Genomic DNA, 23,386 nt, shown 5'->3' with positions numbered 1-23,386 from the left:
CATTGCAGTTTTGGGGTCAAAATACTGAAACTCAAGTTTCAATGCCTTATTGATTTTTTTTTTCATTTTCAATTTTATGTGGAATCTAGTTTTATAAATAAATTTTTTTCCCTCTAGCACTCCTCACTTCTCTGTAACTCATTCTTTTAGGCTTCCATCCCAAATCTGACCTTTTGAGAGGCGAGAAGGAACTGACTTTCATGAGATGTGACTATAATGAGACAAAACTATAGGATGAGCTCTAGCCTTGGGTCAAGAATTTGTAAACAAGACTCCTTGAGATGTTCTTTGTTTTTGTCCAGCAGCAGTGACATTCTCAGGAATAAACTTGGAATAGACTGTGTTAGCCTGGAGAGACTACGTATGATGAGGATTTTGTTTATCACAATTTACTGTGATTGTGTCTTACAGTCATAGTGTACATTTTATAACTCTGACATGAACTTGGCCCAGGTGAGGTGATCTCCAGAAGTTGTCTAGATTATGAATATGATTTTGGGCTTGTGCTTCCAGGAAGTGTGATGTGACTCATCCCTGCTGGGACATTACCACCGAAAAGCACGCCATCCTGATGATGCTCTGGGGAATTAGAAATTCTGCTCCTGCCATGGACAATGTTGCTAATATCTTTACCGTAAATCCTAACTGTGCCAATTTCACTGTGTATCCCCTAGCTTATGAATTTCAACCTTTTTATCACAGCCTACAGCAAAAGTAAACATTTTATATCCAAACCTAGTTAATGTATATAAAGATATACACAAATGCACACACACATATAGCTAAAACATGTTTCTTGAAACTATACTTAACCTTTACTATTTATGTAACTTCTGATTTAGTCTATTCTTTTAAAAAAAAACCCACCTGCTGTCTGAACCCACAGAATTAATTTCATCATCCATTATATTGTTGTGACCTGCAACACAACTTTAGACATTTAAGACATTTTTGATTAACACTTGCAGTGTGTGGCCTCAATCAGTGCCTATGCTGGTTATTTTAAAATATAAGCGTTGTGTGAAACTGATTTTCCCAAACATTTCAGAACTTCTTCACTCAAATACATTTTGTTGTTGTTATTCAGTCACCAAGTCGTTCCTGACTCTTTGCAATCCCATGGACTGCAGAACGCCAGGCTTCCCTGTCCTTCACTGTCCCCCAGAGTTTGCTGAAATTCACGTCCAATGAGCTGGTGATGCTCTCTAACCATCTCATCCTCTGCTGCCCTCTTCTCCTCTTGCCTTCAATCTTTCCCTGTGTCAGGGTCTTTCCAGTGAGTCAGCTCTTTGTATCTGGTGGGCAAAGTATTGGAGCTTCAGCTTCAGCATCCGTCCTTCCAATGAATATTCAGGACTGATTTCCTTTAGGGTTGACTGGTTTGATCTCCTTGCTGTCCAAGGGACTCAAGAATACTTTCCAGCACAATTCAAAAGCATCAATTCTTCGGTGCCCAGCCTTCTTTATGGTCCAGTTTTCACATCTGTACATGACTACTAGAAAAATCATCTGTATACGTCTTCTAGAAAGCCAAAAACTACTAGAAAAAAAGCTTTGACTATATGGACCTTTGTCGACAAAGTGATGTCTTTGCTTTTCAATATGCTGTCTAGGTTTGTCATAGCTTTCCTTCCAAGGAGTAAATGTCTTTCAATTCCATGGCTACAGTCACTGTTCGCAGTGATTTTGGAGCCCGAGAAAATAAAATTTGTCACTGCTTCTATGCTTTTCACCTTCTATTTGCCATGAAGTGATGAGACCAGATGCCATGATCTTAGTTTTTTTAACGTAGAGGTTTAAGTCAGCTTTTTCACTCAAATACATATTGTACTTCGAATTAGGCACTTTGGGGAGGATTTGTTTGAGGCAGATACATTTTCATCTTTTTACTTTTAACCTGTTTGTGTCTTTGAACCTAAAGTATGTCTCTAATAAACAGCATATAGTTGTTATATGGGCTCATGTTATTGTATCTGTTCTGCCAATCTTTGCCTTTTGTTTGGGGTGTTTAATTCATTTATATTTAAAATGATTACTTATAAAGTAGAGTTTACATCTACCTTTTTTGTTATTTGTTTTCTACATGTCTTAAGTCTCTTTGTCCCTCTGTTTCTTCATTTCTGCCTTCTTTTGTAGTATCAGCTTTTAATGGGCCATTTAAATTATCTTGTCATTTCTTTTATTATTTTTTCAATGATTTCCTTAGTGATTGCCCTGGGGATTACAATTAACATCTTAACTTGTAAGTCTAATTTGGATTAATACCAACTTAATATTGTAGCGCAAGAAAAGTTACTCATATAGTTCCCACCCTTGTGTTATTGTTGTCTTACAAATTGTATTTTTTACATTATAACCCCATAAATAATCATTATGCAGTTGTCTTTTAAATGAGATAGGAGAAGGGAAAAAGGTTACAAACAAAAAATACACCTATGCTATCTTTTGTGTTTACTATAGAGTTACCTTTTTCAGTGCTCTTTACTTCTTCATGTGGGTTTAGATTACTCTCTTAGTTCAGTTCAGTTCAGTTGCTCAGTCATATCCGACTCTTTGCGACCCCATGAATTGCAGCATGCCAGGCCTCCCTGTCCATCACCAACTCCCGGAGTTCACACAGAGTCGCGTCCATCGAGTCCGTGATGCCATCCAGCCATCTCATCCTCGGTTGTCCCTTTCTCCTCCTGCCCCCAATCCCTCCCAGCATCAAAGTCTTTTCCAATGAGTCAACTCTTCGCATGAGGTGGCCAAAGTACTGGAGTTTCAGCTTTAGCAACATTCCTTCCAAAGAAATCCCAGGGTTGATCTTCTTCAGAATGGACTGGTTGGATCTCCTTGCAGTCCAAGGAACTCTCAAGAGTCTTCTCCAACACCACAGTTCAAAAGCATCAATTCTTCGGCGCTCAGCCTTCTTCACAGTTCAACTCTCACATCCATACATGACCACTGGAAAAACCATAGCCTTGACTAGAAGGACCTTAGTCGGCAAAGTAATATCCCTGCTTTTGAATATGCTATCTAGATTGCTCATAACTTTTCTTCCAAGGAGTAAGCGTCTTTTAATTTCATGGCTGCAGTCACCATCTGCAGTGATTTTGGAGCCCAAAAAATAAAGTCTGACACTGTTTCCACTGTTTCTCCATCTATTTCCCATGGAGTGATGGGACCGGATGCCATGATCTTCATCTCTCGTGTTCTTTAATTTCAGCCTGAATGACAATCTTCAGTATTTCTTCTAGGGCATGTCTGCTGGTAATGAATCTCCTCAGTTCTTGTTTATTTGAAAATGTCTCAACCTCTCCTTTATTTTTATTTTTTATTATTATTTTTTTTTGGCTGTCCAATTTGCTTTTTTATTAGTTAATAAATATTGATATTTATTATTTTATATTTAATATTTTCATAATATAGACAGTCGTTTCTACTACTTAAGTGATTTTCAAGTAACCTATTTCTTTTTTTTTAAAATTTTTTTAATTTTTTTAATTTTTTATTTTTTTTAAATTTTAAAATCTTTAATTCTTACATGCGTTCCCAAACATGAACCCCCCTCCCACCTCCCTCCCCATAACATCTCTCTGGGTCATCCCCATGCACCAGCCCCAAGCAAGCTGCACCCTACGTCAGACATGGACTGGCGATTCAATTCTTACATGACAGTATACGTTAGAATTCCCATTCTCCCAAATCATCCCACCCTCTCCCTCTCCCTCTGAGTCCAAAAGTCTGGTATACACATCTGTGTCTTTTTTCCTGTCTTGCATACAGGGTCGTCATTGCCATCTTCCTAAATTCCATATATATGTGTTAATATACTGTATTGGTGTTTTTCTTTCTGGCTTACTTCACTCTGTATAATTGGCTCCAGTTTCTCCCATCTCATCAGAACTGATTCAAATGAATTCTTTTTAATGGCTGAGTAATACTCCATTGTGTATATGTACCACAGCTTTCTTATCCATTCATCTGCTGATGGACATCTAGGTTGTTTCCATGTCCTGGCTATTATAAACAGTGCTGCGATGAACATTGGGGTACATGTGTCTCTTTCAATTCTGGTTTCCTCGGTGTGTATGCCCAGCAGTGGGATTGCTGGGTCATAAGGTAGTTCTGTTTGCAATTTTTTAAGGAATCTCCACACTGTTCTCCATAGTGGCTGTACTAGTTTGCATTCCCACCAACAGTGTAGGAGGGTTCCCTTTTCTCCACACCCTCTCCAGCATTTATTGCTTGCAGATTTTTGGATCGCAGCCATTCTGACTGGCAACCTCTCCTTTATTTTTAAAGTGTAATTTTGCTGGACATACAGTTCTTCCTTAATGGTCTTCTCTTTGAGCACGTTGACTGTGTCATTCAGCTGCATTTTGGCTTCCATTAGTTTTCAATAGTCTGTTAATGTTATGTCTAGGTGTGGATCCTTGTGAGTTTATCTTACTTGGGTTTTGTTGAGATCCTTAAATGTATAGATTAATGTTTCTTTTGGTCAATACCGAAATCAGATTGAATATATTCTTCACAGCCAAAGAAGGAGAAGTTCTATACAGTCAGCAAAAACAAGACTGGGAGCTGACTATGGCTCAGATCATGAACTCCTTATTGCCAAATTCAGACTTAAATTAAAGAAATTAGGGAAAACCACTAGACTGTTCATGTATGACCTAAATCAAAGCCCTTGCGATTGTACAGTGGAAGTGATAGATTCAAGAGATTAGATCTGATAGAGTGCCTGAAGAACTATGGATGGAGGTTCATGACACTGTACAGGAGGCAGGAATCAAGACCATCGCTAAGGAAAAGAAATGCAAAAAGGCAAAATGGTTGTCTGACGAGGCCTTACAAATAGCTGGGAATAGAAGAGAAGTGAAAGACAAAGCAGAAAAGGAAAAATATACCCGTTTGAATACGGAGTTCCAAAGAATAGCAAGGAGAGATAAGAAAGCCTTCCTCAACAATCAATGCAAAGAAATAGAAGAAATCAATAGAATGGGAAAGACTAGAGATCTCTTCAAGAAAATTAGAGATACCAAGGGAATATTTTATGCAAAAATGGGCACAATATAAGACAGAAATGGTATGGACCTAACAGAAGCAGAAGATATTAAGAAGAGGTGGCAAGAATACACAGAAGAACTATACAAAAAAGATCTTCACAACTTAGATAATCATAATGTTGTGATAACTCACCTAGAGCCAGACATCCTGGAATGTGAAGTCAAGTGGGGCTTAGGAAGCATCACTACAAACCAAGCTAGTAGAGGTGATGGAATTTTAGTTGAGCTATTTGAAATCCTAAAAGATGATTTTGTGAAAGTACCACACTCAATATGCCAGCAAATTTGGAAAACTCAGCATTGGCCACGGGGTTGGAAAAGATCAGTTTTCATTCCAACCCAAAGAAAGAATGCCAAAGAATGCTCAATCTACCGCACAATTGTACTCATCTCACATGCTAGCAAAGTAATGTTAAAAATTCTCCAAGCCAGGCTTCAACAGTATGTGAACCGTGAACTTCCAGATGTTCAAGGTGAATTTAGAAAAGGCAGAGGAACCAGAGATCAAATTGCCAACATCCGCTGGATCATGGAAAAAGCAAGAGAGTTCCAGGAAAACATCTATTTCTGCTTTATTAACTATGCCAAAGCCTTTGGCTGTGTGGATCACAACAAACTGTGGAAAATTCTGAAAGAGATGGGAATACCAGACCACCTGACCTGCCTTTTGAGAAATCTGTATGCAGGTCAGGAAGCAACAGTTAGAACCGTACATTGAACAATGGACTGGTTCCAAATAGGGAAAGGAGTACGTCAAGGCTGTATATTGTCACCCTGCTTATTTAACTTATATGCAGAGTACATCATGAGAAATGCCAGGCTAGATGAAGCACAAGCTGGAATCAAGATTGTTGGGAGAAATAGCAATAGCCTCAGATATGCAGATGATACCACCCTTACGGCAGAAAGCGAAGAACTAAAGAGGCTCCTGATGAAAGTGAAAGAGAAGAGTGAAAAATTTGGCTTAAAACTCAACATTCAGAAAACTAAGATTATGACATGTGGTCCCATCACTTCATGGGAAATAAATGGGGAAACAGTGGAAACAGTGTCAGACTTTATTTTTGGGGGCTCCAAAATCACTGCAGATGGTGACTGCAGCCATGAAATTAAAAGACGCATGCTCCAGAAAAGTTATGCCCAACCTAGACAGCATATTAAAAAGCAGAGACATTACTTTGCCAACAAAGGTCCATCTAGTCAAAGCTATGGTTTTTCCAGTAGTCAGGTATGGATTGAGAATTGGACTATAAACAGAGCTGAGCACCGAAGAATTGATGTTTTTGAACTGTGGTGTTGGAGAAGACTCTTGAGAGTCCCTTGAACTGCAAGGAGATCCATCCTAAAGGAGATCAGTCCTGGGTGTCCATTGGAAGGACTGATGCTGAAGCTGAAACTCCAATCCTTTGGTCACCTGATACGAAGAACTGACCCATTTGAAAAGACCCTGAAGCTGGGAAAGATTGAGGGCAGGAGGAGAAGGGGACGACAGAGGATGAGATGGTTGGATGGCATTACTGACTCAAAGGACATGAGTTTGAGTAAACTCCAAGAGTTGGCAATGGACAGGGAGGCCTGGCATGCTGAAGTCCATGGGGTCACAAAGAGTCGGACACAACTGAGCAACTGAACTGAACTGACTGAATGTTTATTTTAGTCAAATATGTGATATTTTCTCCTATGTTTCTTCAAATATCTTTTCTTCTCCTTTTCTTGTCTCCTCTCTGTCTGAGACTTCCATTATGCATATGTTTATGTGCTTAAAAGTTGCTAAGACTCTTTTCTTTCATTCTTTTTTCTTTCTGTTCCTCAGACCAGATACTCTCTATCTTCCATTAACTTATCTTCAAGTTAAATGGTTCTTTTGGCTTCTCATACCTCCTGTTCATCCCTCTTAGTGAATTTTTATTTCAATTATTATAATTTTCAATTCCAGAATTTTTTATTTGGTTCCTTTTTATGATTTTCATCTCTTTATTGATATTATCTATTTGGTGAGACATTTTTCTCATGTTTTTCTTTAGGCTCTTATTTTGGGGGGCAGGTTGGAGTATGGTTTCCTTTAGTATTTTGAACACATTTATATCAGCCAATTTAAAGTCTTTGTCTGGTAAGTCCAACATCTGGGCTTACTCAAGGCAGTTTCTGTTGATTGCTTTTTTTCCTGTTTATTTTTTTATTTCTCTCTCTCAGTTTAAAATGGAATAATTTAAATGAATACTGGAAATAATATGAGCTCCTGACTCATTCCATCCAGGCTTTGCTGTTGTTTATATTTGTTTCTGTTATTGTTGTTTCCGCTATTTGTTGTTTACTGGCTTTCATGAACTATCTTTGTTGTATGTGGCAACTGAATTCTCTCCCTAGTTAGCTCAGTTGTCAGCTAATGACTGGGTTGAGGTTTCCTTAAAAAAAAAAAAAAAGAACCAATAAGTCTTCCAGCCTTGCTGAGCGGATCTGTGTGCATGTGTGGGGTACCTTCAGTTCTCTTTCAGGAAGTTTACTTAGCTTTCACTTTCTGCTTTCATAGAACTTCAAGGTCAACCAGAGGTAGGAGTTTAGGACCTTCTCTGGTCTTTTCTGAGCATACATTCAACTCTATATTTCCAGGAATGTGTCAGAACTTTGCAAATCTCCCTAGTAACATCTTATTCCCATACTTCTTCTTTTAGGTTTTCTGGTCAGCTTCTTGTTAGCTGTAAGTGTTTCTCTGCCAAAAGCAGTTGTGATATTAAACAACTGCTGCCATTTTCCCCCCGATGAATGCTTTGGGATAAAGGGTGTTCTTAGTGAGCAAGCTCAAAGTCAGGTCAAATAAAGAAAAGCTTTATGAGTGGAGGTTTCCATGGAGCTGCCAAATAGGTCAAATAATAACAATTCTCTAGGGGTGTGACTTTTGGGGAGCTCCAAACCCATTGTTCCTCTGCCAGTGGCTACTTGGCAACTGGTTTTCACAGCTAGCATGATTATGAGTCTGCTGGTTTTCACCACTACCCCAGAGCTTGAGATAGGGAGATGAGAATAAGGTAAGTTAAAATAACACACAGCTTGCTGTCCTTATAGAGATTCAACTGTTTTTCTTGAATGAACACTCTTTGGATTTTTGTAAGCCTCTCTTTAATTTCCTCAGAAAAAGTTGATTTTGACCATTTTTTGCTAGTATTCTCATTCTTTTATGGAGGGACAAATTTTTGTGGGCTTTACCAATTTGGAAAGTCTCGCTGTTCTACTTACCTTCTTTGAAATTTCTCAATGACCTAAAGTAGTAGGTTAGACAAACTTACACACTGATGTAAGACAGAGTACTTCTATAGTATATCATGAATATATTCTCTTTTACTTTCTTGTTCGTGGATCTTCTTTCTTTAACTGCACCTCTGCTAGGAAGCATGTGATGGGTGTTTTGTAGGAATAAAAATGTGATCCTTATTCTATTTTCAAGGAATGAAGAAAATCTTTAAAATATTAAACATTAAAATAGCATCATCACCACCATAACCAGTCATCTTTGAAATGTAAGATTTGTGTTGTTGTGTAACTTCCTATAAATGAGAACCTTAGGACATTCTTTTTCTGTAATTTTTATTTTTACTTTATTTTGCTTTACAATACTGTATTGGTTTTGCCATACATTGACATGAATCAGCCACAGGTGTACATGAGTTCCCAATCCTGAAACCCCCTCCCACCTCCCACCCCATATCATCTCTCTGGATCATCCCCGTGCACCAGCCCCAAGCATCCTGTATCCTGTATCGAACATGGACTGGCGATTCGTTTCTTACCTGATAGTATACATGTTTCAATGCCATTCTCCCAAATCATCCCACCCTCTCCCTCTCCCTCTCCCTCAGAGTCCAGAAGTCCGTTCTTTTTGATTGTCCGTCATCTGATAAATTCAGGGCTGCCGAAACTTATTATGCCAATATTTAATGTTGCTAGTTGAAAAGTAAAAGATCCAGATGGCCCAACTCCCTTTTGATTGTTTAACAAGGAAGTGGATCAGTAGCTCAGTCTTCCAGGTACCAGCTACTGAGCTCTGAGGCTTCCACTTGGTGCCAAGGCTGCTTCTTTATCAGGAAGCTCCATTGTTAGAGTCATCTAGTTATATCCAACCTCCTTTTCCCACAAAATATAGAGAATGTTATATGGATGGAGTGTTGACACTGGAACAATTTATGCCTGACCTGATGCTTTTGAATTGTGGTGTTGAAGAAGATTCTTGAGAGTCCCTTGGACTGCAAGGAAATCCAGTCAGTCCATGCTAAAGGAGATCAGTCCTGGGTGTTCACTGGAAGGACTGATATTGAGGCTGAAACTCCAGTGCTTTGGCCACCTGATGCAAAAAGCTGACTCATTTGGAAAGACCCTGATGCTGGGAAAAATTGAAGGCAGGAGGAGAAGGGGACAACAGAGGATGAGATGGTTGGATGTCATTACTGACTCAAAGGACATGAGTTTGAGTAAACTCCAGGAGTTGGCAGTGGATAGGGAGGCCTGGTATGCTGCGGTTCATGGGGCCACAAAGAATTGGACATGCCTGAGCAACTGAACTGTGCAGGGATAATATCACTTTGATATTTCTGGGCTTATATGGCCCCAAATCCCCCTCCCCAAATATAACCCTATTTTATAAATAACCTCCATGGCAGTAGTAATGTATGTGTCTATACCCCATTTGCATAATGCTAATTATAGTAATCAAACATCAGTGAGGGAGAGGCAATATTTCTAATAAACTTTTGTGTCTTCCAAAAATCTTAGGAAACTCAAAGAGACATTTCCCAGACTTCTAGCTTTCACTTCTCAAATATATTTTATTTTTTTTTCTCTTTCCTGACTTAGAATATGAAGACTAAATGAAAGACAAACCTTCTCATTACCCTATGTATTTAGGATCAGTGGTCTTATCACTTTAGTAAGACTGTCACAGAGAAGGATAAAAGCTATAGAAACATTCCAAGAAAACAAGGCACATGAAGAAGTACTGAGATCAGACATAAAATAGTAGCCTGTGCAGGTCAGCTGTCCCCTATATTGATGCTGCACAGTAAACAGAATCATAGCAACTTGAAAGCCTTAATGTTTTTTTTTGTGTGTGCTTTACTCTCATTTTTTTAGGTCTCTCATTTAACATGCCTTAGTTAATATTTTAACGCATTGAGTCCACTTCTTTCTTGCTGTGTAGACATATGCATAGGACTTGTGGGAAGATATGCTCTCAATCCAGAGCAGACGGGTGGAGGTGCCCACAGGAGCCCCAAAGAGAGATGTGATAGGGCTACTTGATACTTCTAGATGGATAGAATTTTAACCTTATCCTTTATTGTCAACAGTTTTACCAGCTAGCACGTTTTTACTTCAGCACCCCTCCAAATCTGGCAACAATGCCACAGCCAAAAAACAGTCATATCTTTCCTGTCCCAGTAGATAAGCAGACTACACCTCACCTAGTGTTTTTAATAAATGAAGAATCTTTGGGCTACAAGAAACTAATAGTGAGAGCTTTCTATGTGCTATGCATTATTCAACATTATATTATGGTATCCTCAAGACAACCCTGTAAAATGGGTTGTAGTTCCCCTAATTTCTGTTATGGAAACTAACAGTCAGAGTTATTAAAATTTGATCTGTAGTCTCATAGCAAAGAAATGTTGGGCCAAGATACAAGAAAAACAAAAAACAGAAACAAACCCCCCAAACCCAGATTCGCTCAGCTATGAAATCAAGCAGTTGTCACTACCTGATACTAAATTGTAAATGCCAACTACTCATAGTAATGCCATCTGACACCCAGCTGAGAGGTGCAAGACGCTTCCCAAAATGACACCAACTCCTTGGAGTGATAAATCTCATCATTCCCATTGTACAACTTGAGGAAATGAAGGGCAGGAAATGTGTTATTTGGTTTCCATGTCTTAATTTCTGATAACACAATGCCTAAAATGAGAAATACAAGTGTAATGAAGTATCCTCAAGATGGACCATAATTAACAAGTTCAGGTCATGATAAAATTCAGAAGGTCTGCAACTTAGAGCATCTTCCTCTCCCACCACAGTTTAACAACTGACAGGCTGGTTCTACTTGCTAATTAAGTTCTCTCCCATTACCTTTTATGTCTAAAACTTATTTGGTAACCTTCAAAGATATACTGAGGGCAGTAGGAAATTATTAATGTCCTAGATCTAGGCATTTGAGATTCTCCTGCTGGGGTCCTAGCTTTGAGTTCAACTGATATTGACTTAGTTCCTTAATCTCCTAATTAAAAGACAACTTCAAATAATGTTGCACAGCTCGAAACTTCAGGAAGGACCCAGAGATAGACAGGCTTACTTGAGAAGGAAAAATAAAGGCATTTCTCTTTGTGAACCAAAAGTTCAGACTGACCTCTGGTCAATGGAGCAAGATGGAAACTAGTACCAGGTACAAGGTGTAGATTAAAAATCAGTTTTTGTTTACAAAGCATAAAAAAGAAATATCTGTCTGGAAGAGTTCTTGGTGTTCCTGATTCTTCATCTCTCTGAATCCTACCCCCACTGTATAATACTCAGCCTATCAGAGGGCAACTGATAATCAATCATGACCCGAAAATAAGAAAACAGATTGTGTCTATGTTGAAACTTCTATTCCTTACCCAATGATCTATTTTTAGTTAATGGTCACAGTTGTTGTTTTTTTTTTAATGATTGTTAACACATCAAGGAGAGTGTGTTAGTTCAATCTTGCAAATGTTAAATTTGAGATGTCTGTGGATAACCAGGAGGAAATGTCCAGAAAGTGCTTAGATGCATACGTAGGGAACTTAGGACTCAATGGGCTGCTGACATGTGTGTGGGAACCATAAGTATAAATGTGGTTGTGTTTGTGCATGGAACCACACAATACAGAGGCTGCCTCTTCTATTAGAGCCGTAGTCATCACTTCTGCCATTTAGTCTAAGTTTTAGCTCTACCATTCATTACACCAGTACAGAAAACCTCACACTTCTAAAACTTGAGTCCTGTGTGGTTTTGTCTGAATTGCTTTTTCCTTCTTTCTCTGCCAGATGACTCTTACTTATCCTCCTTATAAGATCAGCTTATACTAACTTCCTTTGTGAAGTAGTTCTCAAATATCATTCCCAGCCTAGACAGAACTGATCCTTCTTTTCTCTGTTCCCATAATGTCTTTACATCTTCATTTAGGGCGTCACAATCCATTGTCGTTGCTTGTGAGCTTCCTGAAGGTGGGGCCTCTTTAGTTTCTGTCTATATCTCCTTCTGTACAGGTAGGGGGAGGAGCTGAGGAGACCATATGTATATAGATGGGTTCCCATGTATCAGTTCCCTTTTGTCAGAAAAAAAGAAAAGACCCTTAATAGATCATTTCATTCAAGATTCACTTATGACTTTCCAGCATTTTGCAGCAGCCCAACTAATGGTCATTCTTGAAAGAGTGAAGTATTGGGAGCCTCTAGGAAAGACAAGTCCCATCACTTCATGGCTAATAGAAGGGGGAAAAGTGGAAACAGTGTCAGATTTTCATTTCTTGGGCTCCAAAATCACTGTGGACAGTAACTGCAGCCATGAAATCAAAAGACGCTTGCTCCTTGGAAGAAAAGCTATGACAAACCTAGACAGTGTATTAAAAAGCAGAGACATTACTTTACTGATAAAGGTCCATATAGTCAAAGCTATGGTTTTTCTAGTAGTCATGTACGGATGTGAGAGTTGGATTGTAAAGAAAGCTGAGCACAGAAGAATTGATGCCTTTGAATTGTGCTGCAGAAGACTTTTGAGAGTCTCTTGGACTGCGGAGAGATCAAACCGGTCAATCCTAAAGGAAATCAGTCTCTCTGATTTTGAGAACAAAACCATCAATACAGACACAGTCTAATGCTTAACATCATTTTATTCAGATATTTTGTCTTCTAATTTAGAGACTCATTTTGAGAATTAATTTTTAAAAATAGTCTTATATTTATTTTCATACAGTTTTCTATGTTTGAACCTTTAGCTGAGAAAGGTTTTTCAGACAATTAAACTTGGTGAAGTTCCTCGTCCTGGGGTATTTTATTTGTCTGATTAGTTTTACTTGTATCGATTTCTCTCTTACGCTGCTTGGCACCTTGTCGACCTTGATGTTTATATTTACTCACTGGGCCTCATTTCAGGGACAGCCACATTACAGGAATTATGTGTTCTGTGCAATAAGACAATTCTCTTTTATCCCTCCACCATCAGTATGTTTCAGCTCATGAAGTTCTCTTTGAGTCAGTGTGAATCTCATACTTGGAATCAAGATACCACTGAGGAAGAGGAATCAAACTGTAGCTCTTTACAGGAAACTCACTTAAAAACCCAAGCTTTCTATGCACCTGATCCTAGTAAAATACAAGCTAAAGGATTTCTTTACTATTTTCTTGTTACTTTAATCTTAATCTTAACTCTTTAAAGAGTTAAAATAACCCAACTGGTTATTTTGCAGTTATGCACGTGGCAACTGAGATCCACTGAGCTACCACAATCTCATCTGCACTCACAGCCTATGGAGGAATCAAATTTTTGATGTGTTTCCAAACTGCAGCGAGTCTCCTTAGACTGACTGTGAAAGTGTTAGTGGCTTAGTCATGTCCAACTATTTGTGACCCACCAGGCTCTTCTGTCCATGGAATTCTCTAGACAAGAATATTGGAGTGGGTTGCCGTGTCCTACTCAAGGGTATCTTCCCAACCCAAGGATCGCCATAAACCTAACATCCTCCAGGAAATCTTCCTTGATGTTGCTAATTTGAACAGTACTCCAGTTTGTATTTCTGCAGCTCCTGGCAGTGCTCAGTAGGTACAGGAGGAAGAAATGATGGAAGGGAGGGGTGAAGTGGGGAATCTTACTAATTCTTATGGCATTTGTGTAAATTTGACCTTTGTAGTGAAAGGGGCACAGAGGAAAGTTAGCAAAATCATTTAACATAAAATTCCTTGTTAAAATCATACATGGCTATATTTTAAAGTATTAATGTCAAGGGTAGGGTTAAAACATTTCTCAGTAAGACTTTGTAAGTAGGAAATGTATTTTTGTTAAGAAATATACTCTGACACTACAAAAAAATGGCTACAGAATACTAAGATGGAGTCTAGACATGCTCTTTTGCTATACTTCTGTAAATTTTCAATTTGTTTCTGAATTCTTCCTCACTCTTGGGTTTCATTTTCCCTAGTATCAAGCATCTAGTCTACTCTGTTAAGAGGTGTGGGCTTAGGAGGGTGAGTGTAATTTATTATGCCGCGGCATTGGCATCTTATTGTCAATTTTGGTCATTTCTGGATTATCTGTTCTACCTCTGCCTGCTTTGGGGACTAAATAAAACCTAGAGTTGTCCTCTGGATCTTAAAGAATCTATCATTTCTACCCATGGAGCTGATTATTTTACAAGATAGCAGGTAAGTCATTTTGACGTAGCTGCTGCTAATTACCTTGCTATTGTTCTGTGACTAAGGTCACATGCCCCTTCTTAATGAAGATGGATAGTCCTGCTACGGGAGTACTTTTACAGGTTAGCTTTCGGGTAAACTGATGTTTTTCTCTTTTCTTTCTGCCTGCCTTGGTGTTCTGATAGTTTCAAAGAAAGCATGGAGAAATCATCGTACTCTGACTGGCTAATAAATAACAGTGTTGCCGAGCTGGTAGCTTCCACGGGCCTTCCAGTGAACATCAGTGATGCCTACCAGGATCCCCGCTTTGATGCCGAGGTAAGAGGAGGCCTCTGGTTGCAGTTTTAAGGTTCTGTTGTCACCCTGTGGATGCATTGCTGGCCAGAGCCCCAAAGGAACATCATGCAAATCCACAGCAACTCCTGAGCTGACTGGCAGTTCTTCTGAATCTTTCCCCTGTGATCTGACTTTCCGCATCGCCTACTGCTGACTGACAGGCTTCCCTCATGGCTCAGCTGGTAAAGAATCCCCCTGCAATGCAGGAGACCCTGGTTCGATTCCTCAGTGGGGAAGATCTGCTGGAGAAGGGATAGGATACCCACTCCAGTATTCTTGGACTTCCCTTGTGGCTCAGCTGGTAAAGAATCCATCTTCAATGCAGGAGACCCTGGTTCGATTCCTGGGTGGGGAAGATCTCCTGGAGAAGGGAAAGGCTACCCACTCTAGTATTCTGGTCTGGAGAATTCCATGGGCTGTAAAATCAATGGGGTTGCAAAGAGTTGGACACAACTGAGTATAAATGCTGTTTTTGACAGGAAATCTTCCTTTCTCTACCCTGATTTGTGGCAAAAGGGCTATATAGTTTCACTGCATGTATTTGACCCTGCCACTTACATTGTTCCATTTTACACACCTCTGAACTTTATATAATTATACTGTATGTATTCTTCTGTGTCTTGCTTTTTCATTCCGTGTATGTTCCTGAGTCACATGTGTCTGTAATTCATTCATTTATTTTCACTGCTGCAAAGTATTCCACTGTATGAATCAGCATCATTTTTTAAATCCGTTATGGTGTTGATGGACATTCGGATTCAGTGTTTCACTGTTAACACACATAACTGCAAAGACACTCTTAACTCTCTAGCCTGGTGCTCTTTTTTACTATGAGGAACATTTTATATTAAACATGTAGTTAAACCCATGCAATTAAATATATTCAGGCACATTTTATATTAAACATAGTTTATGTTAAACAATGAAATGGTTAGTAATAAAAATGTGTACATAACATAATTATTTCCCAATAGATATTAGAACAGCTACCGTATTTTAAAAGATTGCTCCCAAGGAATGGTACGTTGGCTTCTGTTACTGTTTAATGTTAATTATGTAGGCATGCATTGTGCTGATGTGCAGAATATATTAAGACAATGTAGATTCTGACTTGGCAGAAGTTTAATTCTAAGGTAGTATAGGGTATCATATAGATAAATTTACATGAACTCATAAAATGCCTCCGTGTCTGTGTGTGGTGTGTATTCAATAAATTAGGAGATTCAATTACTAGGTTACCAAGCTAAGGTCTGAATAGTAGCAGGAGTGTTATGGTGACGATGGTGATGAGATATGTGTTCCAGGCAAGGCTGAGAGCATGAGGAGTCTGGGAACAGAGATGAGTTAACATAGCTGGAGGGCTGGGTAGATGAGGCTGGAGGAGAAAGCAGGGGCCAGATCATCCAGAGGCTTTGAAAGATGTGTTAAGAAGTTTGAGTATTTATCACAGGCAAGGGGAATCAGTAGTCAAGTTATCAATGCAGGAGAAGAAGGAGTTATACTTTAGAAAGATCACACTGGCTGCAGAACAGAGACTAGACCAGTAATGATAACTGAACATTTAATTGGAAGTGAGAGTTAGTCCTGGTTTCTCAGACTCCACTTTCTCTTTTTACTTCCATGCACTGGAGAAGGAAATGGCAACCCACTCCAGTGTTCTTGCCTGGAGAATCCCAGGGACGGGGGAGCCTGGTGGGCTGCCGTCTATGGGGTCGCACAGAGTTGGACACAACTGAAGCGACTTAGCAGCAGCAGCAGCAGCAGCAGCTCGGACTCCAAAGCCCAGCCTCTGAATCCTGCCCTGTACTGTCTCCAGTGTCTAGGGTGGGATGCAACAATGGTGGGGAGGTTGGACTCCAGGTCAAATTGATAACTTCATTCAGATCTTTGCAGATCTCTTCATGGGCTTCCCAGGTGGCACGGTGGTAAAGAATCCGCCTACCAACGCAGGAGCAGCAGATGTGGGTTCGATCCCTGGTAACCCACTCCAGTCTTTTTGCCTGGAAATCCCATGGACAGAGAAGCCTGACAGGCTACAGTCCGTGGGGTCACAACGAGTCGGACATGACTGAGTGACTGAACATGGCATAGAAAGTTTGAATTCCTGAAATTTATGTTTCTGTAGCTGCCCAGAATTCTCTTCCCCCAGGTCACATCTACTATGTATTCTCTATTTATTCTCCAGCATCTAGCTGCGATGCCTGTATCTTGGACATCCTTTCGTGAGCTCCCTGTCTGGGTTGGGTGTCTCCAGTGTGCTCCCTTAGCCACCCCAATGCTAACCACACTCAGGCTAGCTTCAGTTTCTGATACATTATCTCTGAGCTTTGAGATACCTTCCTTGGGAGAGTAGACAATCCAGAACTTCTTTAGGTCTCCTCCTGTAAAGAAAAACACCACCAACCTTGGTTCTGTGACTAGCAAAGCATAAATGACTTATAGGTGTCAATATATGTGTTAACATTATGATTGGGTTAGGACTGATGTTATAAAGTTTTGCCTTTTGCTGTGCTTCTTTCCTTCTTGATTTCAGAATGCTGAGCAACAGATTTGTAAACACAGTTTTATGAAGAAATGATCTCAGTATTCTATTATTAACATCAGTAGTACTGAACAAACTGAAAGGCTCACTATAGGAAAAAAACAGTTAATTGCCCATTCGTTACAAAGTCAACATATTATATTAGATAGTTAAGAGATGATGGTTGATTCTTACCCCAAATTATAGTGCCAAGTTTGGTATGGATTGCTATTATTCTGCTCTTAGCTTTGGACCAAAAGTCAAATTCTGGGGAAGCAAAAAGAGTCAACATATTTACACCATTTTAAAAGTTGGTTCATAAGGCATATGCAAAAGTATAATAAAACATGATAGTCAATGCCCACTACCCAATTTAAGAGAAAGAACTCGATCATTGCTTCTGAATCCTTGTATTGATCTTCCTTAGTTCAGTCTCCTTTATTTCCCACAAAGAGGTAAACCATTATCCTAATTTGAATTTAACAATTTTTTGCTTTTATATATAGTTTCACTGGGGCTTCCCAGTGGCTTTGTGATAAAAATCTGCCTGCCAATGCAGGAGACATGAGTTCAATCTCTGGGTTGGGAAGATCCCCTGGAGAAGGAAATGGCAACCCACTCCAGTATTCGTGCCTGGGAAATCCCATGGACAGAGGAGCTTGGCAGGCTGCAATCCATGGGGTTGCAAAAGAGCTGGACACGACTTAGCAACTAAACAACAATAGTTTCATCATGTAGGTTTTATATATTACATTTTTTACATGTTATTACATGATGTGCACATCTCTGAACTTTATATGAATTGAATTATTCTGTATGTCTTCTTCTGTGGCTTGCTTTTTCAAATTCAGTATAAATTCCTGAATCAAGAGCCCTTGTACTTTGTTCATTTGTTTTCAGTGCTGGTAAGTGTTCCACTGTACGAATGTGTCGCTCCATCCACTATAGTGTTGGTGGACATTTGCATGATGTTACATGCACAACTACCTTCTTGGCCATTCCTGTCCATACCTCCAAGTACACACGTGCAAGAGCTCTTCTAGCATCTGTACCTAGGAGAGTGACCTGCTCAGTCTCAGGCTACAAGTATCTCCACCTTTAACAGGAGAATAAAAAGTTCTCGTCCAATCATTGCCCTTTTTCCTTTTGAAAAATAGCTTATGTAGCAAAAAATAATTAGTATCTCAAGAATGCTTCTTGCTAATATAATACAGTGAGCCTGAATATCCCATATCCTTATGCATACAGGCAGACTCTTATCTCTTCCTGATTAGTGATTTACAGTCAATTTACATTTTCCTCCACACTTACAGCCCATTCCAATATAAGACAGTCTGCTCGCTCATTTACAAAAAAAGAACAATTTGGGCTCTTGAGCAGAGATGCAACAGTTAGTTCTATGGGATTGAACATAAAAAATTCATGCTCTGATCCAGTAGTTAGAGGCAATGATGTCTGAAGACAGTAAACTGTGGTAGGTTAAGTAGTGACCATTTTGTGAAATCACTTTCTTCCCTATGGTAAAATAAAGCAAGTACCTAGACCACCATTATTTCTTGGCCTTCCCCTTAAAAGGCTTTCGAGCTGCCGCACAACTAATACCAATTTTAAATGCAAATCTGGCAATAAATCATGATTTTCTACATGTTCTCTTTGAGTGGTGCTGAAATTTAAAAATTCCTTATGTTTCCTTTCTCATGCAGAGGAGGAAAATTGGAAAAGAATTAATCAATGAGGATAGAGGTGAAAGAGAGTGCAAATTCTGCCTAAATAGATTTGTCCTTCAAATGTATGTGTGTTATGGTGTGTGTGTTATGTATCATACCAGGAAAAGAGAATTACTTATCTGCTTAGGCTTCCTCCCTTTTCAAGAATATTTTGTTTCACTGATCGGTGTCAACTGCTTGTGTTAATGATGAATGAAACAGAGCCACAGTGCTCTCCCCCAAGAGGCTGAGAGGCATGGGCCTTCTCCTTTCAAAGCCTGATGTAAGATGGTATAGATCATAACATAAAGACCATCAATTCAGATAATTTCTTTCATTAACATAGTATTTTCTCCAAGGTAAAAAAATACTCAGGCAAAATGGAATTGTTTCACCCTTTCACTAAAGGTAATTCTAGGATTGTCTTAGAGGTAGAGGGTACCTTTTAGAACTGTGCTCTCTTCTTGCAAAGGTTTGAGTCCTCTCTTCTTAAGTCTGGTACCTGGGTCCATAGTTTTTTCCAATAATTACAATAAGTCACTGTTTATCGGTGGTAGAATATGAGGAAATCATTTTTTAAATATAGGATTAATGGATTATCTCCAGTAGGTATCTCCATTGGAGAAAGCATGTGCTTTTATATTCTCTACATTACTGATTTCCCCAAATAATTTGAAGCTGGTTAACAAAAATCATAATTTGCAGAGGAGTTTCATGGGGAATCCTTTTCAAAGCATTTCCTATTTTTTTTTCTTATAGATTTTCTCAACGTTTAAGTCTATTCTGAGCACTGGTATCTATCCTACTTTTCTCAGTGGCTCACTGGGCAATCCTGGCCATTTGGATTCTCTTCACTGAACATGAATAAGGACCCCAGTCATTAGTAGTGAACTGGAATAGAGCTCCCCTAGTGGATTGGCCTTATTTCTGCCGTTTCAGACTGTAGATACATCAGCTTGCAGTTAATAGAAATATTAGAGATTTCTTTAATTTACAAGTGAAGAAGCAGAGGCTCAGAGAGCTGAAGTGCCTTGCCTGAGGCCACACAGCTTCCTTGAGACAGGGCGCAGAACAGCCTGTGGACTCTGTGGTACCTAGTTCACTCCTCTCTTCCTAAGTGGCCTCTCAGGGGGACCAGCTACTCAGGGGCTGCCTGGAAAGCAGGGTTGCCACTGTCATGTCTCTCTCCACAGAGATGTGAACTTGTGGCCAGCAGACCAACCTTTTTGTCCCATCTGCCCCAGTCACCAGCTGGGTAGCCTTAGGCATACTACTTTTATACATATTGTAGCATATAAAATTCTATATAAATGTTTTGTAAATCATGCTTATGGTTATACTCCTATAACTATATAAATATTTAAATGTCAGGTGAAGATTTTAATCTGGTTGAGGACTAGGTTTTTGGTTCTGAGGGAGTGCTGGAGGCAGGTGCTTTCTCTAAATGAGAACATCTTTACACACAACCACAGATGAGTAGATCTTAATCATGGACAAACCAACGTGAATGTCCTCTTCCTCCAGAGACACAGTGGGGAAGAAGAGGAAAGTCTCTAGCTAAAGAGAGGAATAAAGCATGATTGCTCATGGGCAGTAAAGAAGAGATGGTGGCAATAATCTGATGACTTGTAGGTCTTCAAGAAAGCCAGGTCTTTAACCTGCCTGGCCAGAGAAGAACAATAGCATGTGTTAGCTACAAAGATGTACGAAGCTGGACACATGTTCTGTGGCCCGTGCGAGGATGTTCACCATATCCTCCCACGTAGGGACCAGCCATATGTGACCCTGGCTCTTCACAAGAGTGGCCGGCCAGTTATCCAGGGGCCAGGCTACCTGTGCACGTTGTCGTTTAGTTGCTAAATCATGTCCGACTTTTTTGTGACCCCATGATCTGTAGCCTTCCAGGCTCCTCTGTCCACGGGATTCCCCAGGCAAGAATATTGGAGTGGGCTCCCATTTCCTTCTCCAGGAGATCCTCCCAACCCAGGGAACAAACCTGCATCTCCTGCATTGCAGGGATTCTTCACCACGGAGCAACCAGGGAAGCCCACCTATGCACATAAGAGATGCTCAGATTTGGGGAGCTGGCTACTGTCCAGGTCCAAGCAACCCACCAATCTTTAAAACATACAACAAAAATCCAGTGACTTATCAGAGAATTTATTCCATCAAGGTTTGCCTTAGCTGTGCTGTTGAAGTAGAAATTGTATTTCTAACTTCTTTGCCTTCCCTGTGTATGTGGTAAGTTGCTTTAGTTGAGTCTGACTCTTTGCAACCCCACGGACTGTAGCCTGCCAGGCTCCTCTGTCCATGGCATTCTCCAGGCAAGAACACTGGAGTGGGTTGTCATGCCTTCCTCCAGGGCATCTTCCCAAGCCAGGGATCGAACCCAGGTCTCCTGCTTGGCAAGTGGATTCTTCACCACTAGTGCCACTTGGGAAGCCCTATTTGTCTTCACTATTTTGAAATCTCAGTTGTGAAACTATCAGTCCTCTTTTTGATAGAATCTACAAAGGGGAGTCATTAATGTGATGTAAACCTCCTCCCAGGTGCTGTCAGGCACTTGCTGTGAGGGCTGTGGGCAAGTAATCATCGTTGTCCACCTGCTGCGTGTTCTCTTTGTGATTGTTTTAAATATTTAATGGAGTCCCCTCCTTGTGGTGAACAGAGCGGCTTAGCCACCAAGGCACAGTAATTACTTGCCTCCTGCCTGCCTGTTTGAGTTGACTCCTAAGAGTGGTGCCTGCTGGGCTTGATAGCGAGCTTGGTTTTAAGGCCAAATTCTTTGATTTATGTGTGGAAAATTATGACAGAATGGTTATATAAGATAGTTATCAAGCCAGAATCAAATTTCTGGCTTTTAAATTCTATAGTCTTATGAAGATTACTGTATGTTTGTTCTATTACAAGGTTCTGCGATTCTCGAAAAACAGAAAAAAACCTATTAAGTATAACGGATTATATTTACTTATAGTGACTAAAGAAACACTCATTTTCATGGGTTATTATGCTAGTGGGTTTTGTAGTCTAATCAGTCATTTGCTCCACGGTGGGGGTATTCATGCTTGGCTTTCTAAAGACATTGACAGGAATATCATGTATGTTAATTTTCTTTTGCTGTGTAACAAATCACTACAAATGTAGAAGCTTAAGGCAAACATCTGTTTATTATCTCATGGTTTCTGGCATGGCATCGTTGGTTTCTCTGCTAGGGTCTCATGGGGTAGAAAGCAGGAGCTGGCCAGTGGCATTCTCACTTGGTCTTGGCATTCTTTTCAAAGCCTGTTCAGGTTGTTGGCAGAATTGGGTTCCTTACAGTTGCAGACTGAGGTTCCCATTTTCTTACTGACTGCTGACCGAAAGTCTCTCATAGCTCCCTGAGCTTGCCCTCAGGTATAAGCCACATGGCCCTCTCACAATATGGCAGTTTACTTCTTCAAAGCCAAGAGGAAGAACTCCATTTGGCTCTCGCAGAGGCTCACATAATGTCAAGAGTGAGCATTTTATAGCATATAAAATTCTATATAAATGTTTTGTAAATCGTGCTATGGTTATAAGCTCAGAGATGGCTGTGCCATCACCTGCGCCTTATAACATGACCTAATCCAGGAAGTGACAGTCCTGTCATATTCACAGGTCCTGCCCACCCATACTTGAGGAATGGGGATTATACCAGATCTGTACAAAAGGGAGAGTGGGCACGTGTGAATCTTAGCAGCCATCTTTAGGATCCTGCCTACCACAGCATAATAAAGACTAAACCTGTATACAAAGTATCCCATGAATTAATTGGTATGTCCTGATATGGAAAAATGTCCACAAGAATTAAAGCAAACATAGAGAAGTAAGTTTAGAATAATGTTTAAAAGTATATATAGAATAATATATGTGGGTATATTTTCTAAAAGACACCTCAAACCTAACATGTCCAGAACAGAACTCACAATCTTTTTTCTGCCAAGCTTGTTTTTCTGTTTCTCTATCTTTATTAAGGCAACTGTGCGATGGCACCCCACTCCAGTACTCTTGCCTGGAGAATCCCATGGATGGAGGAGCCTGGTGGGCTGCAGTCCATGGGGTTGCGAAGAGCCAGACACGGCTGAGCAACTTCACTTTCACTTTTCACTTTAATGCATTGGAGAAGGAAATGGCAACCCACTCCGGTGTTCTTGCCTAGAGAATCCCAGGGACGGGGGAGCCTGGTGGGCTGCCGTCTATGGGGTCGCACAGAGTCGGACACGACTGAAGCGACTTAGCAGCAGCAGCAGCAGCAGTCCTTCCTGGTGCAAGCGGAAAATGTTATAGTCATGATTCTCCTATGTTGCACATCTAACTCATTAGGAAGTGAAACTGACTCTACCT

General features: G+C 40.0%; 1 protein-coding gene across 1 annotated transcript in view; it reads left to right on the top strand.

The window, feature by feature from the left end:
• Positions 1-23,386, top strand: part of PDE11A (phosphodiesterase 11A) — a 449,211-nt gene that overhangs the window by 197,530 nt on the left and 228,295 nt on the right. Inside the window, exon 6 of the mRNA XM_005675916.3 lies at positions 14,647-14,779. Within this exon, the coding sequence (XP_005675973.1) occupies positions 14,647-14,779 (133 nt within the window). The remainder of the gene's footprint in view (positions 1-14,646; positions 14,780-23,386) is intronic.

This window comes from Capra hircus, chromosome 2 (genome assembly GCF_001704415.2).
Source record: "Capra hircus breed San Clemente chromosome 2, ASM170441v1, whole genome shotgun sequence".
Lineage (NCBI taxonomy): Eukaryota > Metazoa > Chordata > Mammalia > Artiodactyla > Bovidae > Capra > Capra hircus.
This window is presented reverse-complemented; position numbering and strand designations above follow the sequence as displayed.